Source organism: Haliotis rufescens, unplaced genomic scaffold, assembly GCF_023055435.1.
Source record: "Haliotis rufescens isolate VD_foot unplaced genomic scaffold, xgHalRufe1.0.p SCAF_4, whole genome shotgun sequence".
NCBI lineage: Eukaryota > Metazoa > Mollusca > Gastropoda > Lepetellida > Haliotidae > Haliotis > Haliotis rufescens.
The window spans coordinates 5,824,405-5,848,989 of record NW_025964112.1 but is presented as its reverse complement, the minus strand read 5'-3'; the positions used below and the strand labels follow the sequence as shown (position 1 = coordinate 5,848,989).

The 24,585-nt window shown below is 37.8% G+C and overlaps 1 protein-coding gene across 1 annotated transcript; it reads right to left on the bottom strand.

Annotated features, from left to right (window-relative positions):
* Positions 1-2,613: 2,613 nt before the first annotated feature.
* On the bottom strand, positions 2,614-10,562 carry LOC124143057 (N-lysine methyltransferase KMT5A-like). Its single transcript, XM_046511854.2, has 5 exons — positions 10,469-10,562; positions 6,462-6,558; positions 5,546-5,678; positions 4,937-5,129; positions 2,614-2,712 (listed from the first exon to the last, which is right to left on the bottom strand). Exons 1-5 carry the CDS (start codon positions 10,547-10,549, stop codon positions 2,614-2,616), a joined length of 603 nt encoding a protein of 200 aa, XP_046367810.2. The 5' UTR covers positions 10,550-10,562.
* Positions 10,563-24,585: the final 14,023 nt, after the last annotated feature.

Below are 24,585 nucleotides of genomic sequence, written 5' to 3'. Positions count from 1 at the left end.
GTTTGCAGATGATATTGCTAATGTTGGAGATTCTGTTAGAAGGTTACAGCACCACATAGATTGTCTCGCAGGATTTTGCAGTCAGTATGGGATGAGGGTTAATTTGGCGAAAACGAAAGTCATGGTATTCCGTAAAGGTGGTAGAGTAACAAAAAAGGAAAAGTGGTATTATGATGGTATTCCTCTGGAAGCAGTATCCGCTTATAAGTATCTTTGTGTGTTTTTCACTCCTAAGCTCTCATGGAGTTTGGCAAGACGTACCCTGGCACAACAAGAAGAAAAAGCTCTGTATAGTTTGTTTGGATTCTTGAAAAAGTCTAAGCTTAACATTAAAGAGTCCTTGTTTCTATTTGATAGGATGTTTTCTCCAGTCTTATGTTATGCACCATGTGTGTGGGGATTTGAAAGTGTTCAAGGTATAGAAAATGTGCACTGCAAATTTCTTAGAAAAGTTCTCCATGTTAATGCAAACACTCCAGCAGCAGTCTTGAATGGGGAGCTAGGACGGTATCCATTACATGTAACAACCATGTTCAATTCAATTAAGTATTGGCTGAAAATATTAATCATGTCATCAAATAGGTATCCTAAGGCTTGCTATCTGATGTTATATCAGTTAGATTGGGCTGGTAGAGCCACATGGGCAACTAGAATAAAATATCTGTTAAACATACTTGGATTTGGTCTAGTTTGGTTTGAACAGGGTGTTGGTGACATAACCCATTTCCTTAGCATTTGTAGGGAAAGGTTGCAGGATTGTTGGAAACAAACATGGGCACTATCTATAAGTGAAACAAGTAAGCTTAATAATTATTCCATTATCAAATCAGTGTTGGAGCCTGAAAGGTATTTGCACAATATGAAGAGTAAAAATTTAAGAATTGCTCTTAGTCGATTCAGATGTGGTAACCACTAACTGGCTGTTGAAATTGGGTGGTGGGGAGGAGTTGCTAGAGATGATAGAGCATGTTAATATGAAGTTCATTTTATAACATCATGTTACTTGTATAACAAATTCAGAAATATGCTTTTGCCAAGTATTTGCACTAGTAATCTTTGTACTCTCGACAAATTTGAGAAAGTTATGACAGATAATTCTTTGTCAGAATCTTTAGCACTGTATATTGTTAAATGCACGCAGGCAAGGCAGGTTTATCTCAGATGTTAAAGGGAGACAACTGTATATATAGTTTACGAGTGCTTCACTTTCTTTTGATGATTACAGTAGATCTTTTCTTAATAATTGTAATCGTTGTTTGTAATTTAAAATTGTTGTGACTTGATTATATACACATGTACTCTGTGCTGGAGGCCTTTATTACAGAATAAAAGAGTCTTGAAGTCTTGAAGTCTTGAAACAGACAGGAGATGAGTAGCCTTTTTGACAGTACCACATATTCCTTGAATATATTTGGAAACTACGGGATTGATTTTAAGGGGTTCTGCATCAACACCTTCAGCAACCAGAAATCGTGGCCAAGAGTCGATATTGAATATAGATTCCTCATCAAAAGATAGACCAGTGTCTGTGTCAATATTTTGTACGAGAACCAGTGAATTGTGAGTTAGCCATATGGAAAAGGAAATATATTCAACATCCCTGCTCCCATCCCGCCATGAGTGTCAACAATGACGGTGTTAAAGGGGAAAGGAAACCCACTACAAACACCAGGACCACAGAGGTGCTATACTCCAGCAAAAAGGATACAGGTAGCTATTGTTGTCAAACAAGGTAACGGTCATGCTTGTTCTGCCCTTGACAGTCACCTGAAGACAAATAGAACCCGGACTGGCCCATGAGCTACCACCTTCTGGCATAGACAAAATTAAATGAATTATATAACATGGTACATAAACTCACAATATGTCACGTTCAAAACCATTGCTTTAACATTGTTTTGTAAGTCAAGTTGTCCATGCACAGTGCATGGCCTGACCAGCCGATTGATAGAAACGGGCCCATTCTACCACCAGTCCAGATGAAGTTAGGGTCAAAGTGGTGTGTGGGGCAAAAGGAACAATGTTCCTGGCTCCAGTGCCCTCAACCACCAGAATTCCGTCCTCTGCCGACAGAGAGGCGCAAACTATGGCAAACGGGTTGCCAAATGGAGTGCTAAGACACATTCTACCCCAGGAACCCACGGTGTAGGAAGCCCAGGAACTCATAACATATTTGGGTATCTAAATATATCTTAGTAGAGTTACTTCATAATTATTCAAAATCGTTAAAATCTTCATTACATAATCGTTAAAGTCATTCTTCAAACTGTTTCAGTTTGAAGCTAGTACTTACCAGTGTCTTAAGTGTACAATGTACAGCTAACCAACTACAGTGACAGGTATTATTGATGCCATTTGATTGTGAAATCATGGTAACCGATACGTCACAATGGTCAGCAAAGCTGCGATCTCAGTGTAGCGATGTCTCCGAGTGAATGAGATCAAGCGTTATCTCCTGAAGAAGCGAGTTGTGTGTCGTATTTATAGCATTGCAGTCGGTGCTGAAGAAAATACACCGACACAGGACATTCATACAAGCAGAACAACGACACTAGGAACGAAATATTTCAGTGTTGATACTGATTTAATAAAACAGGAAACAAATATGGAAAATTACAATTCTTTATCCATTTTGCAAACCGGCAAGAAGGTCGTCTGGAGGAGGTCCAACCATGTCCTTTGAAAACAAAGGTTTGTTTGCACTTTCGATGCCTGAAATATTAATATAATCATTATAAAATATCAATTGATGATATAAAGGCAAACAAATACTAAAGTACAAAAATATATATGAAGATTAAACGCAAAAATGCAACGAGATATTAATCCATAGTTATACTATATATATTGAGCCTTTCTCCCTTCTGTATTTGGTATCGTCGCCTCTTATCGTTACTTGTAGAGTTGTGTCTCCTGTTAAATCGCCAGAACCATATGATTGTTGGTTCGAATCCTGGTTGCCCCGACTTTGTTTCTAGTTTTGTCAGCACCATACCCGTATCCGCGGGTTTTACCGAAGTTGTAAACGTTTAAGGCCTTCATCACTTTGGGCCTCCCTCCAACATTGAGCTGATACGTCCCGACAAAACTCGAATAATGCTCAAAGTGTTAAATCAAACTCACTGACTCTTATTGTCACTTAGCATACTCTACATGCATGAGCTGGCTTTAGTTCGGATAAAACACTCCCTCGACGAACATCCAATAGCTATATTGGCGAACATTGGGAGGACAAGGTGACAGTTGTGACCCTTACTGCGATGTTGGTTGTTGTCAAAATTATAACCTAATTTATGTTAATTATCACAAAAACCTTTCTCACTGACGGTCATGATGTTCACACTACAAGTGGAGGCATCAGTTGGTATGCGGTCTACAGTGAGTCCCACAATAACACTATTCCGTTGCTACTTCATTTTGTGACGATAACCAAATAAGCCGAGTAGAGTCCAATGCTTCCTTTGTTGCCTTTGTTATAAGCTGAAGGTGACTGAACCTCACACATCAAACTACACATTGGTATTAGGAGGGTTGCTGGTATGTTATTACATTTGGAGTTTTAAGGATATAGTCCATCTGACGTGATAGTAATTATAGACTAACATCCTGATAAAAAGTGTTGTATATCAAACAACATTTCAAGCAATTCCCATTTTACGATAATCCATTTATTGCTTACGTACGGGACACGAACGAGAGTGGCCACTGACGTGAGAACACTGTACAAACATACATAAACTGTCCTGTGTTATTGGTTTCCTTACATATTGTAGTGGGTTGCCAAGGGATGCCGGGGAGGGGGATGATTGGCGGATGCGCAAACATTTAAACAGTAAAAATACAATAGGAGCTTCCCTTTTGCTGAAGGTGGTCAAAGCTAACAATGTGAAACCAAAGGACTTTAACCATGTGTGCCAAATATTTGACTAATTAAACATATGTCTGGCTAAACTCAAATTTAAACACCTGTCGGAAAAGGATCTAAGAGGAAAGCACATACTGTAACATTCTTTCCCTTTAAGTCTTTGAAAGGAAGTTAAAAGTGATATCATTTCAACTTGTGAAGGAGTAAGCATATATTCCGAAACGTTGTGTTCCTCATAATAAAGAAGTTTACATCCATAAATTCTCTTCCTCTCATCCTCTTCAGTTTATTTTTATAACTGACACGCAGTCTCGGGCGACCTGGAACCGGATACTATTGTATTGAAAATCTTTTTACACCGGATTTGATATTGATAGATTATTAAATATTTTTTATATTTATTCAATTAGAAAGTTACAACTTTACAACTAAGAACCACAAATCTCACAGATGTCACGCAAATTTCAGAACTATTCAATATTTCAAGCACTGATTCAACTTGGGTTTCTGCAAAACAATTTATGAATCAGAATTTCTTACATCTTCTTGTAAGAAGACAATAGATAGAAGTATGCACTGGTGTATATTTTAACAGTGATAACTGCCCGGTAAGTTCTGACTACCCTAACGGTTTTGGTTTTATATATTTGTATGAATAACTAAATAACAAAATATACGTACAAATAGGCAAAATCATAGTGAATGTTATCAAATTGGCTCATTGCAGGTACACCACGGGTATAGGTTGATGAAGGTAAACTTGGACAGCATGAGTCAGGCTTTTTAACTTTAACGCTCTTATCGCTCAGGGAGTCACCAAAGGTAGTAGTACGGTTTTCAAAAGTGGAAGTGAGTTATGTCTACTTTATGAGAAACACGACAAAGAAATAGCACATTAATGATTATTTAACATGATAGTAAATGCTTGGGTTTTTTACAAATACAAATTTTTATTCACACGCGGCAATGTATTTTTAAACGTTAAATGTTATAAAGGATGGTTTTCATTTCAAAATGATTTTCCCTCAATGGTGAAAGTATTAATTGGCCAACAAAATAGCCACAAATTACCTGTCGCCATGGAAAATCACTATTATAATTATAGTTGAAACGAATTTCTTGACCAGTTTTGATGAATCTGTGAGCGAAATAAGCAACGTGAGGTCGCCCGTCCACAAAAATTAACCTCGCCATCGCGTTTGGGAAACGCCACTCATCATTCAAGAGACGACCATATGATCCATCATCTTGGGAAGCATCGATCCTTTTAACATGAAAATGCACAAAATATTACAGCTTGAAAAATGATACTAGGAAGCACTGATCCTTCCAATATGAAAACACACAAACAGTAATAGCGTGGTGAATGAATTGTGGAAGCATCAATTTTGAATTTGAAAATATACAAAATATCTTAAGCCGGACAATACACTTACACACTTTTGCATCGGATATTTTGATAACAAAAAAATTCAAACACATGATCTGAGACTATCTGGATCTGGAATATATATTCTCCAAATGTACAACCCTTATTAGACTTACTTTTCAAAATACAATGTAGAGCTCATACATTAAACTGGTTCGATTGCCTTGCTTTGATACAATCCATCTAGAGGCATTTTAAAATGGGATCTGTATTACCAGTTTCCAGTGGGGAAAGACAGCTCCTATACTTACCAAAAAGTGCGACCGTCGCAAGGCAGTTCGAACGTGTACTCGTCTATTATTGGCTTCTCTACACAATATTTACCATGGTAGTAGGTAATATAATCGCCTGGACCAAAATCCTTGTCAGCAACTATCCCCCTTCCTGAGAACAAACAATCAATTGTGTAGTGTAACATTAAATGTTACTTCATTAGTTGATATACGATGGAGGCTTGTTTATCAGATACTGATCACATAACATAATTATCTTCTCCTGCCTTCTGTCATTACGTTTTCAAATCCGTGGACACGGGACAATGAGTCTTTAAGAGACATGATTGCATAGTGTTGTAAATAGTACTTGGACAGAGTTAATAGTGTAAATAGTCCATTAAGATACACAGCGCTACCAGTTCAGCAGGGCAAAATCGTATTCCCCTCCTAAAACCACTCAATGCAAAGAATTGTGGTTGCTCTTTGAAGACAGTAGGAAGATGCATACTTTGATAGTTATATATGTTCCAAAATAGTCTAAGTACTCCAATAATTAATATTTCTAGCAAGTCTTATACCATAATGGTACTGGAAAACACATGGTAGCATTTTGGTGGAACAAGTATATTTACAATTATGGCTTGACCTCAGGTCAAGGTATGGTGGTCAAGCTATATAATTGCACTGGTTACGACAATATGTAATTACTGTAGTTACGACATAGGTACAATGGCAGTGTAGTTTATCACCGTATTGCTAGGTGAATTAAACAGGACCCTGTAGCTGTGACGTTCCGTTGTAAAATTGTGAACCCTTTAATGAATAACGTATTCATTTATTCAGTAGGCACAACTTAAGTATAGTTTCAGTAGTCACAGCAAAGGCATAATGACAGGTTTTTACGGCAAAAGCGTACACCACAAAACCAAGCTACTGCAATGAAATACACTACCAATCGGCTGTCCAAGGTGTGTAATGCGAAGGTATGAAGGCGACATGTCGGATCGTCGGATAGCTGCCCTTGCTTCCTTGATCTGCTGTCTTGTATGCTGGGAGGAAGAAAGACAAGGATAATACTTGTAATACTTCAGGTCAAGCTAAGTTCAGATTCAAGTAATCAGGTTTACAGGACGAAACATGAGCACAAAACACAGTAGTTGTAGGATTATATGAACTAGGGTAATATTGCAACTAGATATAATGACAATCAGAAGATTCTGCAATGTTCCCCTTGAAGGATGTTCATGGGCTCTGGTGTGGATATTTATGAACGGAACGATTTTGAGCATCTTTATATAGTCCCAAGGCGAGCTATGCGAAGGTATAAAGGCGACATGTCTGATCGTGAATCAGCTGTCTGGTATGCTGGGAGGAGAAACAGATAACGAAAAAATGTGTATTACTTCAGTTCCGATTCAAGTTATCAGTTTCGATGTGGATATAGTTTTACAGAAAGAAATATCTGTACATATCACGGTAGTTGTAGGATCTTTGCAATGAAATAGGGTAATGTTGAGTCTGAAATATAAGATAGTTAGGCGATAAATCGCAAAAAACAACAATAAAAAACCAAGCGTGGTTTATTTCATGATAAAATATTGTTCTATCATTTCCGGAGATTCGAAACCGCTCGCAACTAGATGACGTCTCCATTGGACGACGTTATTTTTTAGAGGGAAGTGTCTAGTGAGTAGTTCCCCATAGATGTAGCTGGGCCACGAAGATATACGCTATGGTCGAAACGATCGCATTCAAAAGTGAGCGAGATCCGACAATCGCTATTGGGAGAAAAGGTGCAGATAATGACATGAAAATTGTGAGAATACAAAAAAACCTGTACATAAAATGGACATGTCCGACACAGTGTTTAACTGTAGGATAAACAACTCCCACTCGTCGTTTATTCCGTAATTAAAATGACACTCGGGAGATTCTGCCATGTTCCCCTTTGAATATGCTCATTGTCTCTCGCATTAATATCATTGATGAGTACGGTTTCAACCTCTATATAAGTAAGACTAAAACCTCAATTAATTCCAAAATTTCTCGCAACAAGGTACTTCTTCTTTAAACAAAGTAAACACTGTTTACTGTGCAGGGGAATTTCACTCATCCACATCTCATGCTCACATCAATGAAGTCAATGCAAACATAAAAATACAGATAACAAACATACCTCAGCCACCGTCAGTGCCACACATTCATCCTTATTCCAAATTGTGAAGATAACCGTCACCTAAATATACAGCCTATACATTTCCAATCGTGACCTCAAAGATGCTGCAAGCTCAATTGCGAAATACTGGTAGAGTAGGATAAATATTGATGCAATGCATATCTAACATGTTGACCAAACAATGTCATAGTATTCGCCTTTGTTATATTCTTGCGCACAGCCGGTAGCTAATATAGAAACACACCAAATCAATGTGGCCCTTATGCAACAGCAAATACACAAATACTGTTACGTGGAGTTACCATGACGTAACATTGGCAGCTTTACAATGACAGTGGCAAAACTAGTTACTGCATTTGACAATTAGGTTCATGTAATACTGAATTGATAGTTCTAAATTTGAAACCGAACGCGTAGAGATTATCAATTAGTTTAACATTAATCTACTTTTGAAGCACAGTACGTTTATTTCCATTCTAACATGACCGATCTAAAAATTGAAATCCTTCGTTTGGCGTAAGACAGTGTGTAATCTGGTATGGTACAAGAGGCAAATTGAGCTCGTTTGTGAAAGGGGTAGAAGGTTTCCTGGGTGGGTGGTTGTGTATTTTTTAAACATTGAACTAAACAATATTTCTGATGATTTCATGTGCATCTATCCCGAAATGCAAACAAGAGTGTCAGTGGTGGCCTTAGTGCAATGATTTTTGTACATGCGACTAACTTGGGATTTCTTGAAAATTATTTTCATCATTTGATCGTCAAATAGCGTTGTTTTTCATTCCCCCTGCGACCGAAGTTCAAAGTTAAATCAAATCAGACTTTTCTTTGCAATTTACTTATCTTTTATTTTCCAAAGCATGCCTAAGAAAAAATAATTGGCGCTATGGACCTGAATATCCTGCAAAATATTGATATTTCTCTCAAATGGTGGAAACCTCCAGGGTCACGTTGTTTGTTATTACATTTATACCCAATAAATATGAAACATTAAGCTTTCTACATTCACCACTACGGAATGTCGGAGAATCCCATTTACAGTCGAGGAAATGAATACCTTGTTTCTGCTCACCTGAACTATCATGCACAGGACGTTTTAGCGAAATGCATGAATATTCATCATGCAAACCGCCCTTCGAGGCCCTCGCTCGCCTTGGCTCCACAAATTACATGACTTCGGTTTCATATCTTACTCATATGTTTCCAAACTGTGTCTTCCCGTTGCCAAGGAACTGATGTTTGAACAGCCGCCTTCTCCCTGACATATTTGTTCCTGTTTTTCTCACCTCTTGCCTTGGCTGACAGGTCTCATGAAGTTTGATTGATGCTACGCTCAGTTACTTGGCTACTGACTTTGTTTCAAGTTGTGTGCATAAATTAAATGTATGTTTTCAAACGCCGGGAATGTTTATCAATCTCATTCATTTTTATCTGCTTTGATTTGTATAATTGTTTTTGATTATCTATAATAATAATAATAATAACAACAACAACAACAACAACAACAACAATAATAATAATAATAATAATAAATGTTTTCGTTGTAAAAATTAATTATAATGAGAGACTGTGTAATTTTGTCGGTATGAATCGAAAAACCTGTGTTCAAACAATACATGGCCAATCCTAAGCGATTACAGTTATAACATCCTTTTATTATGACGTCACAATGCAACTGTACACAAATACTGTGACATCACGATGATTGGCAGCTTTACAATGACAGTGGCAAAACTAGTTACTGCGTTTGACAATTAGGTTCATGTAATACTGAATTGATAGTTTCTAAATTTGAAACCGAACGCGTAGAGATTATCAATTTGTCTAACATTAATCTACTTTTGAAGCACAGTACGTTTATTTCCATTCTAACATGACCGATCTAAAAATTGAAAGCCTTCGTTTCACGGAAGACAGTGTGTAATCTGGCATGGTACGAGAGGCAAATTGAGCTCGTTTGTGAAAGGGGTACTCGTAGTTGTAGGATGATATGACATACGGTAATATTGCAACTAGTTCTAATAACAATCAGAAGATTCTGCAATGTTCCCCTTGAAGGATGCTCATGGTCTGTGGTATGGATTTATGGACAGAAAGACATCATAATGTTTATATTAGTGGTCCCAGGGGGCGCTATGCGAAGGGAAAAGGTGACATGTCTGATCGTCGGATAGACGCCCTTGCTTCCTTAATGTGCTGTCTGGTATGTCATGAGAAGAAACAGATGAAGATAATATTGGTATTACTTCAGTTCAGATTCAAGTAATCAGTTTCGATATGGATATAGTTTTACATAAAGAAATATCTGTACAGAACTCGGTAGTTGTAGGATCTTTGAAATGAAATAAGGTTATGTTGAATCTGAAATATAAGATAGCTAGGTGAAAAATCACAATCACATCCTTGAAAAGACTTACAACATGTTGATATCTCAAAGATTCAGTGGACACAGTGTTTTACTGTACGATAAACAACTCCCACTCTTCGTTTGTTTCTTAATATTAAAATGACACTCGGCAGATTCTACCATGTTCCCCTTTGAATATGCTCATTGTCTCTCGTATTAATATTTATGATGAGAACGATTTGTACATCTATATATAAGTTGTCCATCGGGTGTGACAGGGATACAGACTAAAACCTAAATTAAATCCGAAAACTCTCTCAACAAGGTACTTCGTCTTTAAACAAAGTGAACACACTTTACTGTGTTTCACTCATCCACATCTCATGCTCACATCAATGAAGTCAATGTAAACGTTAAAAAAAGGAAACAAACATACCTCAGCCACCGTCAGTGCCATACATTCATCCTTATTCCAAATTGTGAAAGAAGCCGTCACCAAAATACACAGCCTATACATTTCCAGATGTGAACGCAAAGGTGCTGCACAGCTCAATGGCCAAATACTCGTGGAGAAGGTAAAATGCTGCATTGTGTATCTAAGATATTGATGAACAATGGCATAGTATTCGCCTTTGTTAAATTCTTGCACACAGCCGGTAGTTAATCAAGAAAAGTACAAAGTCATTGTGGCAACAGCTTAGTACACGCACGCACTAATGATACGACATAAATTGTTCTCCTACATGTTTACGTTCATCGGGAGAAATAATTAAATTTACGTTGTGTTCATTGTACTATATTCTGACAAGCTAAATTTGGTCACGTTGGTTGTTACTGCACTAATTCCCAATAAATGTAAAAAAATAAGCCTTCTACATTCACCACTACGGAATGTCGAAGAATTCCAATTACAGTCGGGGGAATTCCCTGTTTCTGGTCACCTGTACCATCATGCATAGAAAGTCTTTCTCGAAATGCATTTATTTTCATTGCGCAAACCACCCTTCAAGGCCGAAGGCCGGGAAGGAATGAAACAGCAAACGTACAGGCTCGCTCGCCTGGGTTCCACAAATTTCATGACTTCGCGTTCATTTCTTACATGTTTGTTTCCATACTGTGTCTTCCCGTTGCCAAAGAACTAATGTTTGAACAGCCGCCTTCTCCCTGACATATTGTTCCAGTTCTTCTCACCTATTGCCTTGATTGACAGGTCCTATGAACTTTGTTTGATGCTACGCTCAGTTAATTGGCTACTGACTTTGTGTCAAGTTGTGTTCAAGAAAAGTATCACCTGATTCATGTCACGACACAGCACGTATTCAAACGCCGGGAATGTTTATCAATCTCTTCATTTTTATCTGCTTTGATTTATGTAATTGTTGTGGATTAATCTTTATTAATAATAATGCATGTTTTCGTAACAATGACCAACTGTGTATAATTCTGTCGGTTCATTGAGGTATGAATCGAAAAACCTGTGTTCAAACAATACACGGCCAATCCTAAGTGATTTAAGTTATAACATCGCTATATTATGACGTCACAATGCAACTGTACACAAATACTGTGACGTCACTATGACGTCACATTGGCAGCTTTACTATGACAGTGGCAAAATTAGTTACTGTTTGAAAATTAGATAAATGTCATACTGATTTGATTTGAAACTCGCAGAGACTATCAAGTCAGTCTAATATTAATCATAATTTGAAACACAGTATGTTTATTTCCAGTTTTCCATGACTGATTTAAAACTCCTTGTCTCTGCGTAATCCGGTGTCACGAAATATATTCGCCCCAGAATAAAATCTCCCCCCGGCGAATTTATACCGGCACATTTCTGCCTCCCTCGAAATAACCCCCCCCCCCCCCCCCCCAGAATATCCCCCCAGAAGGCAGCTTTGCAATGACAGTGGCAAAACTAGTTACTGCGTTTGACAATTACATATGTAGGTTCATGTAATACTGAATTGATAGTTTCTAAATTTGAAACCGAACGCGTAGAGATTATCAATAAGTCTAACATTCATCTACTTTTGAAGCACAGTACGTTTATTTCCATTCTAACATGACCGATCTAAAAATTGAAATCCTTCGTTTGGCGTAAGACAGTGTGTAATCTGGCATGGTACAAGAGGCAAATTGAGCTCGTTTGTGAAAGGGGTAGAAGGTTTCCTGGGTGGGTGGTTGTGTATTTTTTAAACATTGTAACTAAACAATATTTCTGATGATTTCATGTGCATCTATCCCGAAATGCAAAAAAGAGTGACAGTAGTGGCCTTAGCGCAATGATTTTTCTACATGCGACTAACTTGGGATTTCTTGAAAATTATTTTCATCATTTGATCGTCAAAAAGCGTTGTTTTTCATTTCCCCTGCGACCGAAGTTCAAAGTTAAATCAAATCAGACTTTTCTTTGCAATTTACTTATCTTTTATTTTCCTAAGCATGCCTTAGAAAAATTAATTGGCTATGGAACTGAATATCCTGTAAAATATTGATATTTCTCTCAAATGGTGGAAACCTCCAAGGTCTAAAACTTGGCATTAATTAGAACTTTTAACGAGACTATCCTGTAAGTTGAAGTTTCTCTGGGATTCTGCTACGTCACTGGAATTCTGAAGGTTTGCATGAGATTAGGCACTGCTATTTCCCGTCAGTCTTTAACACAAGATTGTCATCAATTTGAAAAAAGAAAACCAACAATAGGTGGGAAGAGTAGGGCATGTATAACTGAGACCGTCATTATACAGTGCTTGAACAAAGCATAGAACCTTGTTTACATTGGTTTGAAGGGGATTGGTGTCTCTTTGACCACAGAAAAGCATCCACTTGTTGAGATGGCTTGAGTAATGAGCATGTGTGGCTTATCTCCAAGACTGTATGATGATTTCTCGAGTTTTGTTAGAATGTTTCGCAGTGTGAGGGCTTCCTAGATAAGCGGCATGCCATGGGGCAAATCCGTTTCCTTAAGGGCTGCAGATCGCCGTTTTGAGGTATAATCAGAATATCCATTCTCATAAGCAGAATCCCGCGGTAGTCCATTACCATGGTCATGAGTGGCGTATACCAGAGTTGTGTTGGCCAGTTTGATGCAATGAGAACCGCCTCTCGCCCTTCCTTCTCCAGCTTCTAGAGACACTGGCTGATCAAGCTGAAAGGAGGCACCAATCTGCATACATGTTTAAATGATAAATGCATCGACACCCATTGATGTAGTTTCAGGTCGCCAGGAGACGTTCTTGTCCAGATGCTTATTGAATATCTGCAATGTGGGTTGTGCTTACCCAAATAGCTCTGTCAATGCAGCAATTTCATAACTTCCTACTGACTTGGTTGCAACCCAGAAACATCGCGCCTCCCATGCAACTACTGTATGAAACGGCACTGACATTGCCAATGTGTAGCTGTACGTGGCAATTTCATTTATCAACGCAGAGTGACCTAAGTTTATTTTGCTAATATTGGTTCCACCCAGCATTAGTCCTGGGTCCATTCTCAAAGCATATTCTCCAGCCCGAATGGGACACATCTGAGTTGGTAGACATATATGGGACTAGAACAGTAACATTTTTCCTAGCCCTAAACACATTTTATATCCACCACACAAGATAATTTCTCATTACAGAGGCCGAGATAGTATTTAGCATTTTCTTAATTTCTGTCGTGTGATGGTCCAAATTTCACTCCTGGAAAACTGCTAACAAGCAGGCCAACAACATGTGCGACTTCCTGAACGGTTTCTTTGGTTTTAGTCCCAGAGCAGCCATTGTGAACAGCTAATGCATTCCTATCTCAGTAAGTCGAACTGTCATGTTAGTGGCATTCAGAATAAATCAGAGAAATTCTTTATAAATTAATTTAGACCAATTAGAGTGGAAAATGAACTCCAGCTCTTGCAACTGTGAAGATGTCACAGACACATTGACAGAGCATTCCTGAGTAGTGCCACCCTGAAGGTAAGAATCATCCTACTAGGGAACTACTGTGCAGCCTTTGTCTCAGATATATATGCACTGGCTTCAGCAATTCAGTGATTTTTTCGGTGCCCATGCTAAGTCATTTGGCAGGCAAGTTTATTCGTATAATTAACCTGTCCAATCAATATGGTTTCATAAGTTGGACTGATGAAGCTACTAAATCCATCTTAATGTGCTCATACTTGATGTTTTTGTGAAATTCTTAAAGATTTAAAATGAGCCTATAAGAGTTATCCCTCTGTTTCTTAAAAAAATGGAGGATATACATTCTCCTTTACACGGAATAGCCTCCAATGTTTCCTATTGGTCAAGAAGAAGAGAATCCACAGTTTCTCTATGTACATAATAATTTCTGTATTGCAATTCCCTTAATTTGGAATCTCTGTCTCCGAAGTTCATACAGTTTGGCCCTCGCTCTATGAGGGTTCATACTCAAATGAACTCACACAACGTGAATTTATAAGTATAGTAACATCACTGTCAGAAACGAAAGCCAATGTCATCAGAGTCTACTGATTACACGATGTGTGGTATGCTGGACATACATATGGAATTGGGCAAGAAGAAGACATTCTTATGGGCACCAGATGTGCTCTCTTCCTTGTTTGATCTGCTTCCTCATCCATGTAAACAGCAATTCCATCAAATTTAAACCAATTGGCCAAGAAGTTGAACATATGTGTTGGTAATCTGATATCTTTAATAATGGCCACATGGTCAATTCCGTTACACAGATTTACCCACATGAATTAGAAGTACAAGAAGCCGATGATGAAGGTGTTTCGTATTTAGATCTATGCATAAAGATTCAGTTGGTTGGTTTGTTTGTTGTTTAACGCCGCACTCAGCAATATTTCAGCTATATGACGGCGGTCTGTAAATAATCGAGTCTGGACCAGACAGGGATTAAAATCATGAGCATCGATCCACGCAATTGGGATCGATAGCATGCATCAACCAAGTCAGCGAGCCTGACCACCCGATTCCGTTAGTCGCCTTTTACGACAAGCATAGTCACCTTTTACGGCAAGCATGGCTTGCTGAAGACCTATTATACCTCGGAATCTTCACGGGTACAATAAGATTCAGAGTGACAATAAAGCATCCAAAAGACATTAAAGCTCAAACGTGTACAGTTACAGCTGGTGTCCGATTGCAATCCCCTTTTTCGACTTGTGCCACATGTTTTCATGTTTGTTCAGGTGAATATTTTGCATTTGCATGTGTTGAGTTCGCCTTTTCGCGAACATCTGGTAAAATCATCAGTTGAAAGTTGCTTGTGATAACAGATATTTCTTATGAGTTTGTGATGTGTACTACCGGTGGTGCATTATACGTTCACCTTTTTCCTAACACCTGGTAACATCACTGTGTGATAGTTCTTCATAATCACATGCTCATGATATAGTAAGTATCATAAAATCTGCTCTGCTTTGGGCAGAATTTTCTCAGGAATGTGAAAAGGGTATTGTCGATTTTATTTATTACTACGATAATGGAAATGCAAATATTATTGATTAATATCTAATAAAACCACTCAAGAACCATGACACACAGTATGTTAATATCGCTTACCAAGATCAATAAGAGTTCCCACTAACATCAGAATACTCAATCTCGATTATCTACCAAAACAGATTCTATATGGAGTAGAATCAAATGTGCAACAAATTGATGGTTCTTGCGAAAAGGGTAAGCATGTTCTGCCCAACCACTATTACCGGCCACTCACACAATTTTCATGTAAAAGGTAAGGGTTATGGATATGGAAAGCGTTTTGTCGCTTTGTTATTATTGTGTTGACTACACTGCACCAAGCAATACTCCTGCCATCACTGAACGGCCTTTGAACAATCCAGTGTTGTTAAGACAATCCAGTGATCAGTGTCATGAGCAGCGATCTGCGTCATCTTGATACGATGTCAACCAAGTCACGAATCATGACCACTAGATCCATTAAGTAAGTGCCATTGAGATTAAGTGAGGTGAGGTGAAATGTGGATTAACACCATGTTCAAGATTATTGCACTTATTCCTCGCCATCAGGATACGATGCCACGCTGTCATCCAAGTCGCCAGTCATGTCCATCTTTCCATTAAACATAAAACGACAAGGCTACAGAATAACCAGTGTCGGTTTTTCTCAGAAACAGATTCCAGTGGGTGGAGAAGGCAAAATAGAACAGCGGTGAAACTTATATTAATGGATCACTAAAAACAGGTGTTCACGAAAATGGTAAGAATGTCCTGCCCTGCCGGTAAAACCCACTACTCATTCAGATTTCGTAAGAAAGCATGTGTTTGTTGTCTGACACAAAATAGCAGTACACCTGCCATGCGACTGTAGCATGATCACTAAATGTGTGTGAAAATTGAATTGAGTTGAAGGCATCGTGTCCACAGAGGCTGTCCTGTAAGTAAAGAGGCGTAAAAACTCCCGGTAAAAGGACATAGTATTCGATAGCACAGATGTAAGCTAAATGTGTGTTTCCATGAAATATGAAACATGCTCCTGCTCTTTAGCGACTGGAAAATGTCGACACCATGAGATGGAACAGGTGGTATATTGTGCTAAGGAAATTCACAAAAGGGATCGGAATAATACCGCTTGCCATACAGCTTGGTGCAGTGTTTGCCATTATTTGAAATTCTTTTCGCGAGCACCTTGTGTCATCACTGATTTTCAGTGCAAAGGTAGGTTGACGACACAAGCTCATTTATCCTGTTATTGTTGGCAGAAATGAGGTCAAATCTTTAATTCAACTAAAGTAGTAAAAACAATCCGGTTTGTATGCAAATAGAGACAGATCAGCTGGGAGACGGGGCACACTTCCACAACCCGGATGGTACTTTCTACTTGTCTAAATGGTCTATTCCCATAGGTATTTTCAATCAGGAGGCCCAGGACTGAGTGAGTTAAGGTTTATAGGAACATCGGCAATATTGCAGCCTTATCGTGGCTAAATCAAGTGATACTGGAGTATATAAATGATACACAAATGTAGACTACAAAACCCGTCGACAAAGGACAGTAAAAGAACTCGATTATCACAGATGTAGATTTAAAACTAGCATGTAACCATAACAATTGGACTATTCGGCTATAGATTGCCAGCAACAGAGGGTAGATCATCATACCAGGGAGTAGAGGGACTTACAGTACTTGTGCTTCCTGTATGGACCCAAGCAGGATTTACATCATCCTTTCTGGTGTTGGCGATTAGTGACAAATTTAGTCGAATTAAAAGAACACATATTCTGCTATTAAAACCGTGGCAGTAATAAATATACTTTCACCATCGATTACAAGGGGATGCTTACATGATATATTTTTTATAGCCTGAAGACACGAGTATGAGTCCGAAAACAATATGAATTGCATTTGCTCAGATTGTGTCACCATCCTTGGATCCATCTTTTAATATAGATTTATAATTGTTTATGTGTTCCTCATCTGATTATATTCTTTTTGGTAAAATAGTTGGTTTGAATCTGATTTCTTAAGTTAAGTTAATGACAGGTCAACCTCTGGCCGTACCAACTGCCATGGGGAAGAAGACAAAAGCTGAGTTGGAGCTATATTTTGAAGAGTGATATTGGCAGCAGAAATGGCAGGTTTGATTCTTATTCCAAGTGGCGGAATGAGGGATGACTTTTTATGGTACATGTCCTCATAAAGAGGGTTACACAATCATATGCAGGATTAGTTGGATTTGAATCGAACTTTGTGAGATATTGTTATGAGAGTTTTATCTGTCGTTGTTATAGTGGTGGCTCATCAGCTTCCATATACAGACTAATGATAGGGGGTTTCTGAAGGCATCACGGCAAAGCCTCAGGCCTTGATGATGAATAGAATCGAATAAATTAGCCATAATCCAGTTTAGAGCGAATAAGTGCCCTGTACATTTGGTCAAGGGCCTTCAGACATTTATTTTCAAAATATTTTATGTGTGGTAAAAAGGTTAAATGGTGATAAAAAAATAATACCAAAGAACGTGGCCTCATTTACAACTTTTATCAGAGTGCTATCTAAAACTAAATCAGGGTCTTTATGAGGTTTGTATTTCCTGCAAAAATGTATACAATAATTTTTGGATTTGGAAAAACAATTTATCTTATTTTGTCACAGTTGTAATTGTCTTATCCAAACATAATTGGAGTTGCCTTTCAATAGTATGAATGTTTTTACTACTACGCGATATGTTAAAATCATCCACAAAGAGTGATTCATCAAATGAATCGTTTGAAACGTTTGAAAGACTATAAATGTTTATGCCGAACAATGTACCAACTAAAATACTGCCCTGTGGAACACCCTGATCCTGATCATACTGATCACACATTAAAAATTATTTTTAAAAATTGGATACAAATTGAAACAAACGGCCTCGCCCCCCAAAGTCCTGTAAGTCGTTTAAAATACTGTTCTTGCATATATAGTCATATGCTTTTTCTTAATCGAAAATGATAGGCACTGCATGTCGTTTGTTTATAATGGTTTTCTTAACGAATGACTGCAAGGGAACTAAAGGGGCAATGGTACTGCGATTTGTACGAAAATTACATTAAATATTGGTTATTTGATTCTAAGTAATATGATAATGTATTATTAAAAATGCATTCCATGGTTTTGCATACACATCTGATCAATGAAATAGGTCGATAATTGGAAACATCAGTATGATCACGTTCTGGCTTAGGTACAGGAACAGTTATACCTTCTCGCCATGAAGAAGGAAATTCTCCCGATGTCCAGATTTTATCAAAGATTATCAAAAAAGCTTCCAAACAGGATTGTGTTAAATGTTTTAAGAGTTGATAATGTATATTATCATACCCTGAAGCAGTATCATGAGGAGTTCATGAATGGAAAAGACTTCATTATAATCTTCCCCCTTATCTGATTTAAAACACATATTTTTCTATTCCTGCTGCTTTTGGTATTTCTCAAAATCAGGGGTACTTTTAGACGAGGAAGAATGTTCAGCAAGAGTTTCACCAAGCATATTGGCAATATCTGATTTATCAGTTAACAATTTCCCCATTTTTAAGATGGTGTATGCCTGATTAAGTACCACACCTTTGATTTTTTAATCATGTTTCATACCCTGGGAATAGGCGTCCATGAATACATGTTGGATACACGATGCCAAGATTTGGTGTCGGGCTTTAGCATTTATAATAAATATATTTAAAATTTTATATAAATATAACTTCATTGGAGAAAAGTTGTATGGGGCCGGGAACATCAATAAACACTTTAGGTCTCAGTTTGTTTGTGCAAAGGATGTCATATAACGCCCAGTTGGCTTTAGTAAAAATCCATCGTCATGACGGAGGAACAGATGATGTCACAGATTTTAAAAGGTAGATGCGTGTGAGAACCATCATTAAATTGCATCAATCGTGATTGAGGACAAAAATCCTCTAGTAAGTTTCCTTTAGTATTGGTGTCATTACTACCCCAAAGAGGGTCATGACCAAACATATCTCCCACGATGATACATGGTTGAGGGGGCTGATCATACAGTGCCTATACATCAGATTGTTGAAGAGAATAGGGTGGTGGTACATGCAAAGAACATACAGTAAAAACAATATTCAATGTTAGACATACTGCAAGAGCCTGAAAAGGGGTATTGAGGTTAAAAGCAATGGTAAGAATCATGCTGTCTGAAATCAAATTTATCAGTAGTTTTAAGGAATGTTTCTTGTAAACAAAATGCCGACGGTTTAAAATCTTCAATAAAGAGCTGAAGTTCATAAACATTGTTCTGGAAATCCTTTTACAATTCCATTGTATTTCAAGGAACATTAAGTAAAAACAATATTCAATGTTACACATACTGCAACAGCCTGAAAAGGGGTATTGAGAGGAACATGGCATTGAATAATGCCTTCCTCGCCATAACAGAAGATCCTACAGTTGCTTTATCACCTGGAGGGGAAAGCAATGGTAGGACTCATGCTCTCTTAAATCAAAATGCCGATGTTTTAAAATCTTCAATTAGGAGCTGACGGTCATTGACATTGATCCGAAGTCCTCCACAATTCCATTGTATTTAATAGGGAGTGCAAATCGTTGAGGCTCAATTAGAGATCGTGAGCGTGGGGGAAGGTCCTCTACGCTGTGATACCAGCGATGGAGTTTTAGGGCCTTGGAGCCTGTGTTTCCTTTGTTGTTTCCTTTTTCTAGTAAGTGGTGCATTTCTTTTCATTTGATTTACTGGATCAGGTTGAGTTTCAGGTTCAGGGATAGTGACTGAGTGAGCTTCAGGTAGAGGTTCTGTTTGTGAAGATGAGGAAGCTTATTTCGATGAAGTGCTGGTGTCGTCATCATTAATTTGATATAGCATTGTCTGTTCACTTGACACCCTAATAGTTGTTTGGCATCTGGTATCAACTTTGACAGATGAGGCGACTGCAAGTAAAGTAGGTCAGGAATGAGGTGGTAGTGGCTGATTCGCTTTTGAACAGATTTTTACCCTTTGAGACTGAGATATCATTAGTATTAATTTTCAGGGCTTTAGTCTGTGTCACAAAAGAGGGGCATGCTGTCGAAGAGAACATGTGGTCACTGCTGCAGTCTTCACATTTGATGTTATCTGTGCAGTCATGCTTACTGCAGCAGGGGCAAATTGCTGAGTTGTGACAGGACTCGTCAGCTCTGCTGCAATTTCCTCTTCTGACGTGTCTTGAAGACACATAGCATGGTCGCGTACAATGCCTCGACATGAATTGAGAGTTTTGTGCACTGAGACAACAATCTCAGTATTTGCGAAATGATGTGCTTGGAGACGATTTAGAGATTGTTGTCGCTTTACAGACTCCACAAACAGTGAAACAGACAGGGCTAAAGAAGTTTGTAAATAGTGATATTGTGAATATGTTTATGAAATTTGACATTATTGGGTTGTATGAAACTTTTAGTAGATCAGAAACTGAATTCTCAGACTTATTACCTGGATATTCTCACTATGGAGCTGCAAGGGAGTACTCAGGTTCAGGGCGTGTAGCTGGGGGAATATGTGTATATGTTCGGAAAAAAACATTGCCCATTTGTTCCAGAGAATATGCTCAAATTATGCAAATGGAATATTCTTATTGTTTGATGGGACCACTTGTACATTTGACATGAAAACAGTATTGTGTTTCAATTATATCCCTCCAGAAAGTTCAACGTATTACAGGACTGTAGATGAGACAAATGGGATTGAGAGCCTCCGGAGTCAACTAATGACTGTCATATCTGAGTATGGTGACAATATACAGTTTACTGTAATAGGTGATTTGAATGCGAGGGTTGGACTTGAGCAAGATTTTATAATTGATGATGACATCACATACCTGGATGCAGAATATGATACTGACTGTTTTAACATTAGAAGAATATCCAAGGATAATGTTGTGAATTTATTTGGACGATCACTACTATCGCTATGTCGAGTGATGGGGCTATCTGGAGGAGATAGCTGTGGTAATTTCACTTTCATCTCACATACTGGAAAGAGTGTAATAGACTATGTCTTGGTTTCTACAAGTTTGTACAAAAGTGTTTCAGATTTTGACATTCTTGCCATACCAGAATCAGATCACCTACGAGTGACATGTAGACTTACTTTAATCCCTCAAGTTAATCCACACAAGACAGGACAGCAGTTAAAGTCATGGAATTGGCTAAATTGGAAACCAAACTCCAGCCAGCTATATGTTGACCAACTTGTAAATGAAGCATGCAACAGCGAGCTGCAAATGACATTTGTAAAGAATCTGGATGATAATGACATTAATGCGGCAGTAAGCAATGTGCTATTTTAAGTGGTATGAAATCAAATAAGGGGTCTGAGGGGCGCTTCCCTAGTCAGCCCAAGTGGTGGGACCATGAATGTGAGATTCTCAAAGGTGAAAAATATAAGTGTTTAGACAAGTTTAGATTATCTGGTTCTAACATTAACTTCAAGAATTATATTTTATCAAGAAATAAATTTAAGAATGCATTTAAACAAAAAAAAGCCAGATATGACATGGCGGATAAACCAGATGTAATGCGGGTGATAAATAATGAGGGTGTGACCACACGGGACTTATGGAAATTCCTCAAACGCAACAACAGGCAAGGGAGGTCTGGCAGTGAAGCAATTTCACCAGAGGAATGGTATGATCATTTTTCATCACTGCTCAACAACAGTAACTTTGATACTGACTCTGACTTCTGTGAACATGTACATAAATTTATCAGGGATAATGAAGATCACACAGCCTGTTGTGACAATGTTGAGGGTGTACAAGTTTTAGATAAGACTATTACTATGGAGGAAATTAGATCTGTAATTAATTATCTCCCCAACGGCAAAGCGCCAGGAACTGAAGGAATTTTAAATGAACATTTAAAAAGTGTATCTCATATACTTTTACCATATATCCACAGGTTATTTAACAAAATATTATCTGTTGGAGTTTACCCATCACAATGGACAGAGGCAATAATATTTCCTATTCATAAAAAGGTAAAAAAAACAGATCCTAATAATTATAGGGGAATATCTTTGTTATCAGTAATTGGAAAGGCCTTTACCAAAATACTAAGTAATAGACTTGTTGGCTGGTGTGAAGAAAAAGAAAAGCTGTATGAGGAACAAGCTGGCTACAGAAATGGATATAGCACCATAGACAATATATTTGTATTACAATCAGTTATTCAGAAATACCTCTCCAAGTCAAAAGGGCGCAGCTATTGTATATTCATAGACTTTTCGAAGGCATTCGACAGCGTCCATCACCATTTATTGAAATATGTACTTTTACAAAAAGGTGTAAAAGGTAAATTTTTCACAGTTATCCTCACTGTCTGAGTTCTTTGAGTGTACAATAGGAACCAGGCAAGGTTGTATGATAAGCCCACTGTTATTGACTCTGTTTCTGAATGAGCTAGTAGATAATTACAGGTTTAATGATGGCAAGGGTATTTTTGTCAATGAGTATGCTGAAAACATCACTTTGATAATGTTTGCAGATGATATTGCTAATGTTGGAGATTCTGTTAGAAGGTTACAGCACCACATAGATTGTCTCGCAGGATTTTGCAGTCAGTATGGGATGAGGGTTAATTTGGCGAAAACGAAAGTCATGGTATTCCGTAGAGGTGGTAGAGTAACAAAAAAGGAAAAGTGGTATTATGATGGTATTCCTCTGGAAGCAGTATCCGCTTATAAGTATCTTTGTGTGTTTTTCACTACTAAGCTCTCATGGAGTTTGGCAAGACGTACCCTGGCACAACAAGAAGAAAAAGCTCTGTATAGTTTGTTTGGATTCTTGAAAAAGTCTAAGCTTAACATTAAAGAGTCCTTGTTTCTATTTGATAGGATGGTTTCTCCAGTCTTATGTTATGCATCATGTGTGTGGGGATTTGAAAGTGTTCAAGGTATAGAAAATGTGCATTGCAAATTTCTTAGAAAAGTTCTCCATGTTAATGCAAACACTCCAGCAGCAGTCTTGAATGGGGAGCTAGGACGGTATCAATTACATGTAACAACCATGTTCAATTCAATTAAGTATTGGCTGAAAATATTAATCATGTCCACAAATAGGTATCCTAAGGCTTGCTATCTGATGTTATATCAGTTAGATTGGGCTGGTAGAGCCACATGGGCAACTAGAATAAAATATCTGTTAAACATACTTGGATTTGGTCTAGTTTGGTTTGAACAGGGTGTTGGTGACATAACCCATTTCCTTAGCATTTGTAGGGAAAGGTTGCAGGATTGTTGGAAACAAACATGGGCACTATCTATAAGTGAAACAAGTAAGCTTAATAATTATTCCATTATCAAATCAGTGTTGGAGCCTGAAAGGTATTTGCACAATATGAAGAGTAAAAATTTAAGAATTGCTCTTAGTCGATTCAGATGTGGTAACCACTAACTGGCTGTTGAAATTGGGTGGTGGGGAGGAGTTGCTAGAGAGGATAGAGTATGTAAATATGAAGTTCATTTTATTACATCAGGTTACTTGTATAACAAATTCAGAAATATGCTTTTGCCAAGTATTTGCACTAGTAATCTTTGTACTCTTGACAAATTTGAGAAAGTTATGACAGATAATTCTTTGTCAGAATCTTTAGCACTGTATATTGTTAAATGCACGCAGGCAAGGCAGGTTTATCTCAGATGTTAAAGGGAGACAACTGTATATATAGTTTACGAGTGCTTCACTTACTTTTGATGATTATAGTAGATCTTTTCTTAATAATTGTAATTGTTGTTTGTAATTTAAAATTGTTGTGACTTGTACATATATACACATGTACTCTGTGCTGGAGGCCTTTATTACAGAATAAAAGAGTCTTGAAGTCTTGAAGTCTTGAAACAGACAGGAGATGAGTAGCCTTTTTGACAGTACCACATATTCCTTGAATATATTTGGAAACTATGGGATTGATTTTAAGGGGTTCTGCATCAACACCTTCAGCAACCAGAAATCGTGGCCAAGAATCGATATTGAATATAGATTCCTCATCAAAAGATAGACCAGTGTCTGTGTCATTATTTGGTACGAGAACCAGTGAATTGTG

Bases quoted from the DNA above. Each gene is read 5' to 3' on its own strand.
- LOC124143057 (XM_046511854.2), bottom strand. From the start codon at position 10,549: ATGTATAGGCTGTGTATTTTGGTGACGGCTTCTTTCACAATTTGGAAT. The intron at 6,559-10,468 runs GTATGTTTGTTT...TCTTCCTCCCAG, and splicing joins TGGCACTGACGGTGGCTGAG to CATACAAGACAGCAGATCAA. The intron at 2,713-4,936 runs GTAATTTGTGGC...TTAATATTTCAG, and splicing joins GTGATTTTCCATGGCGACAG to GCATCGAAAGTGCAAACAAA.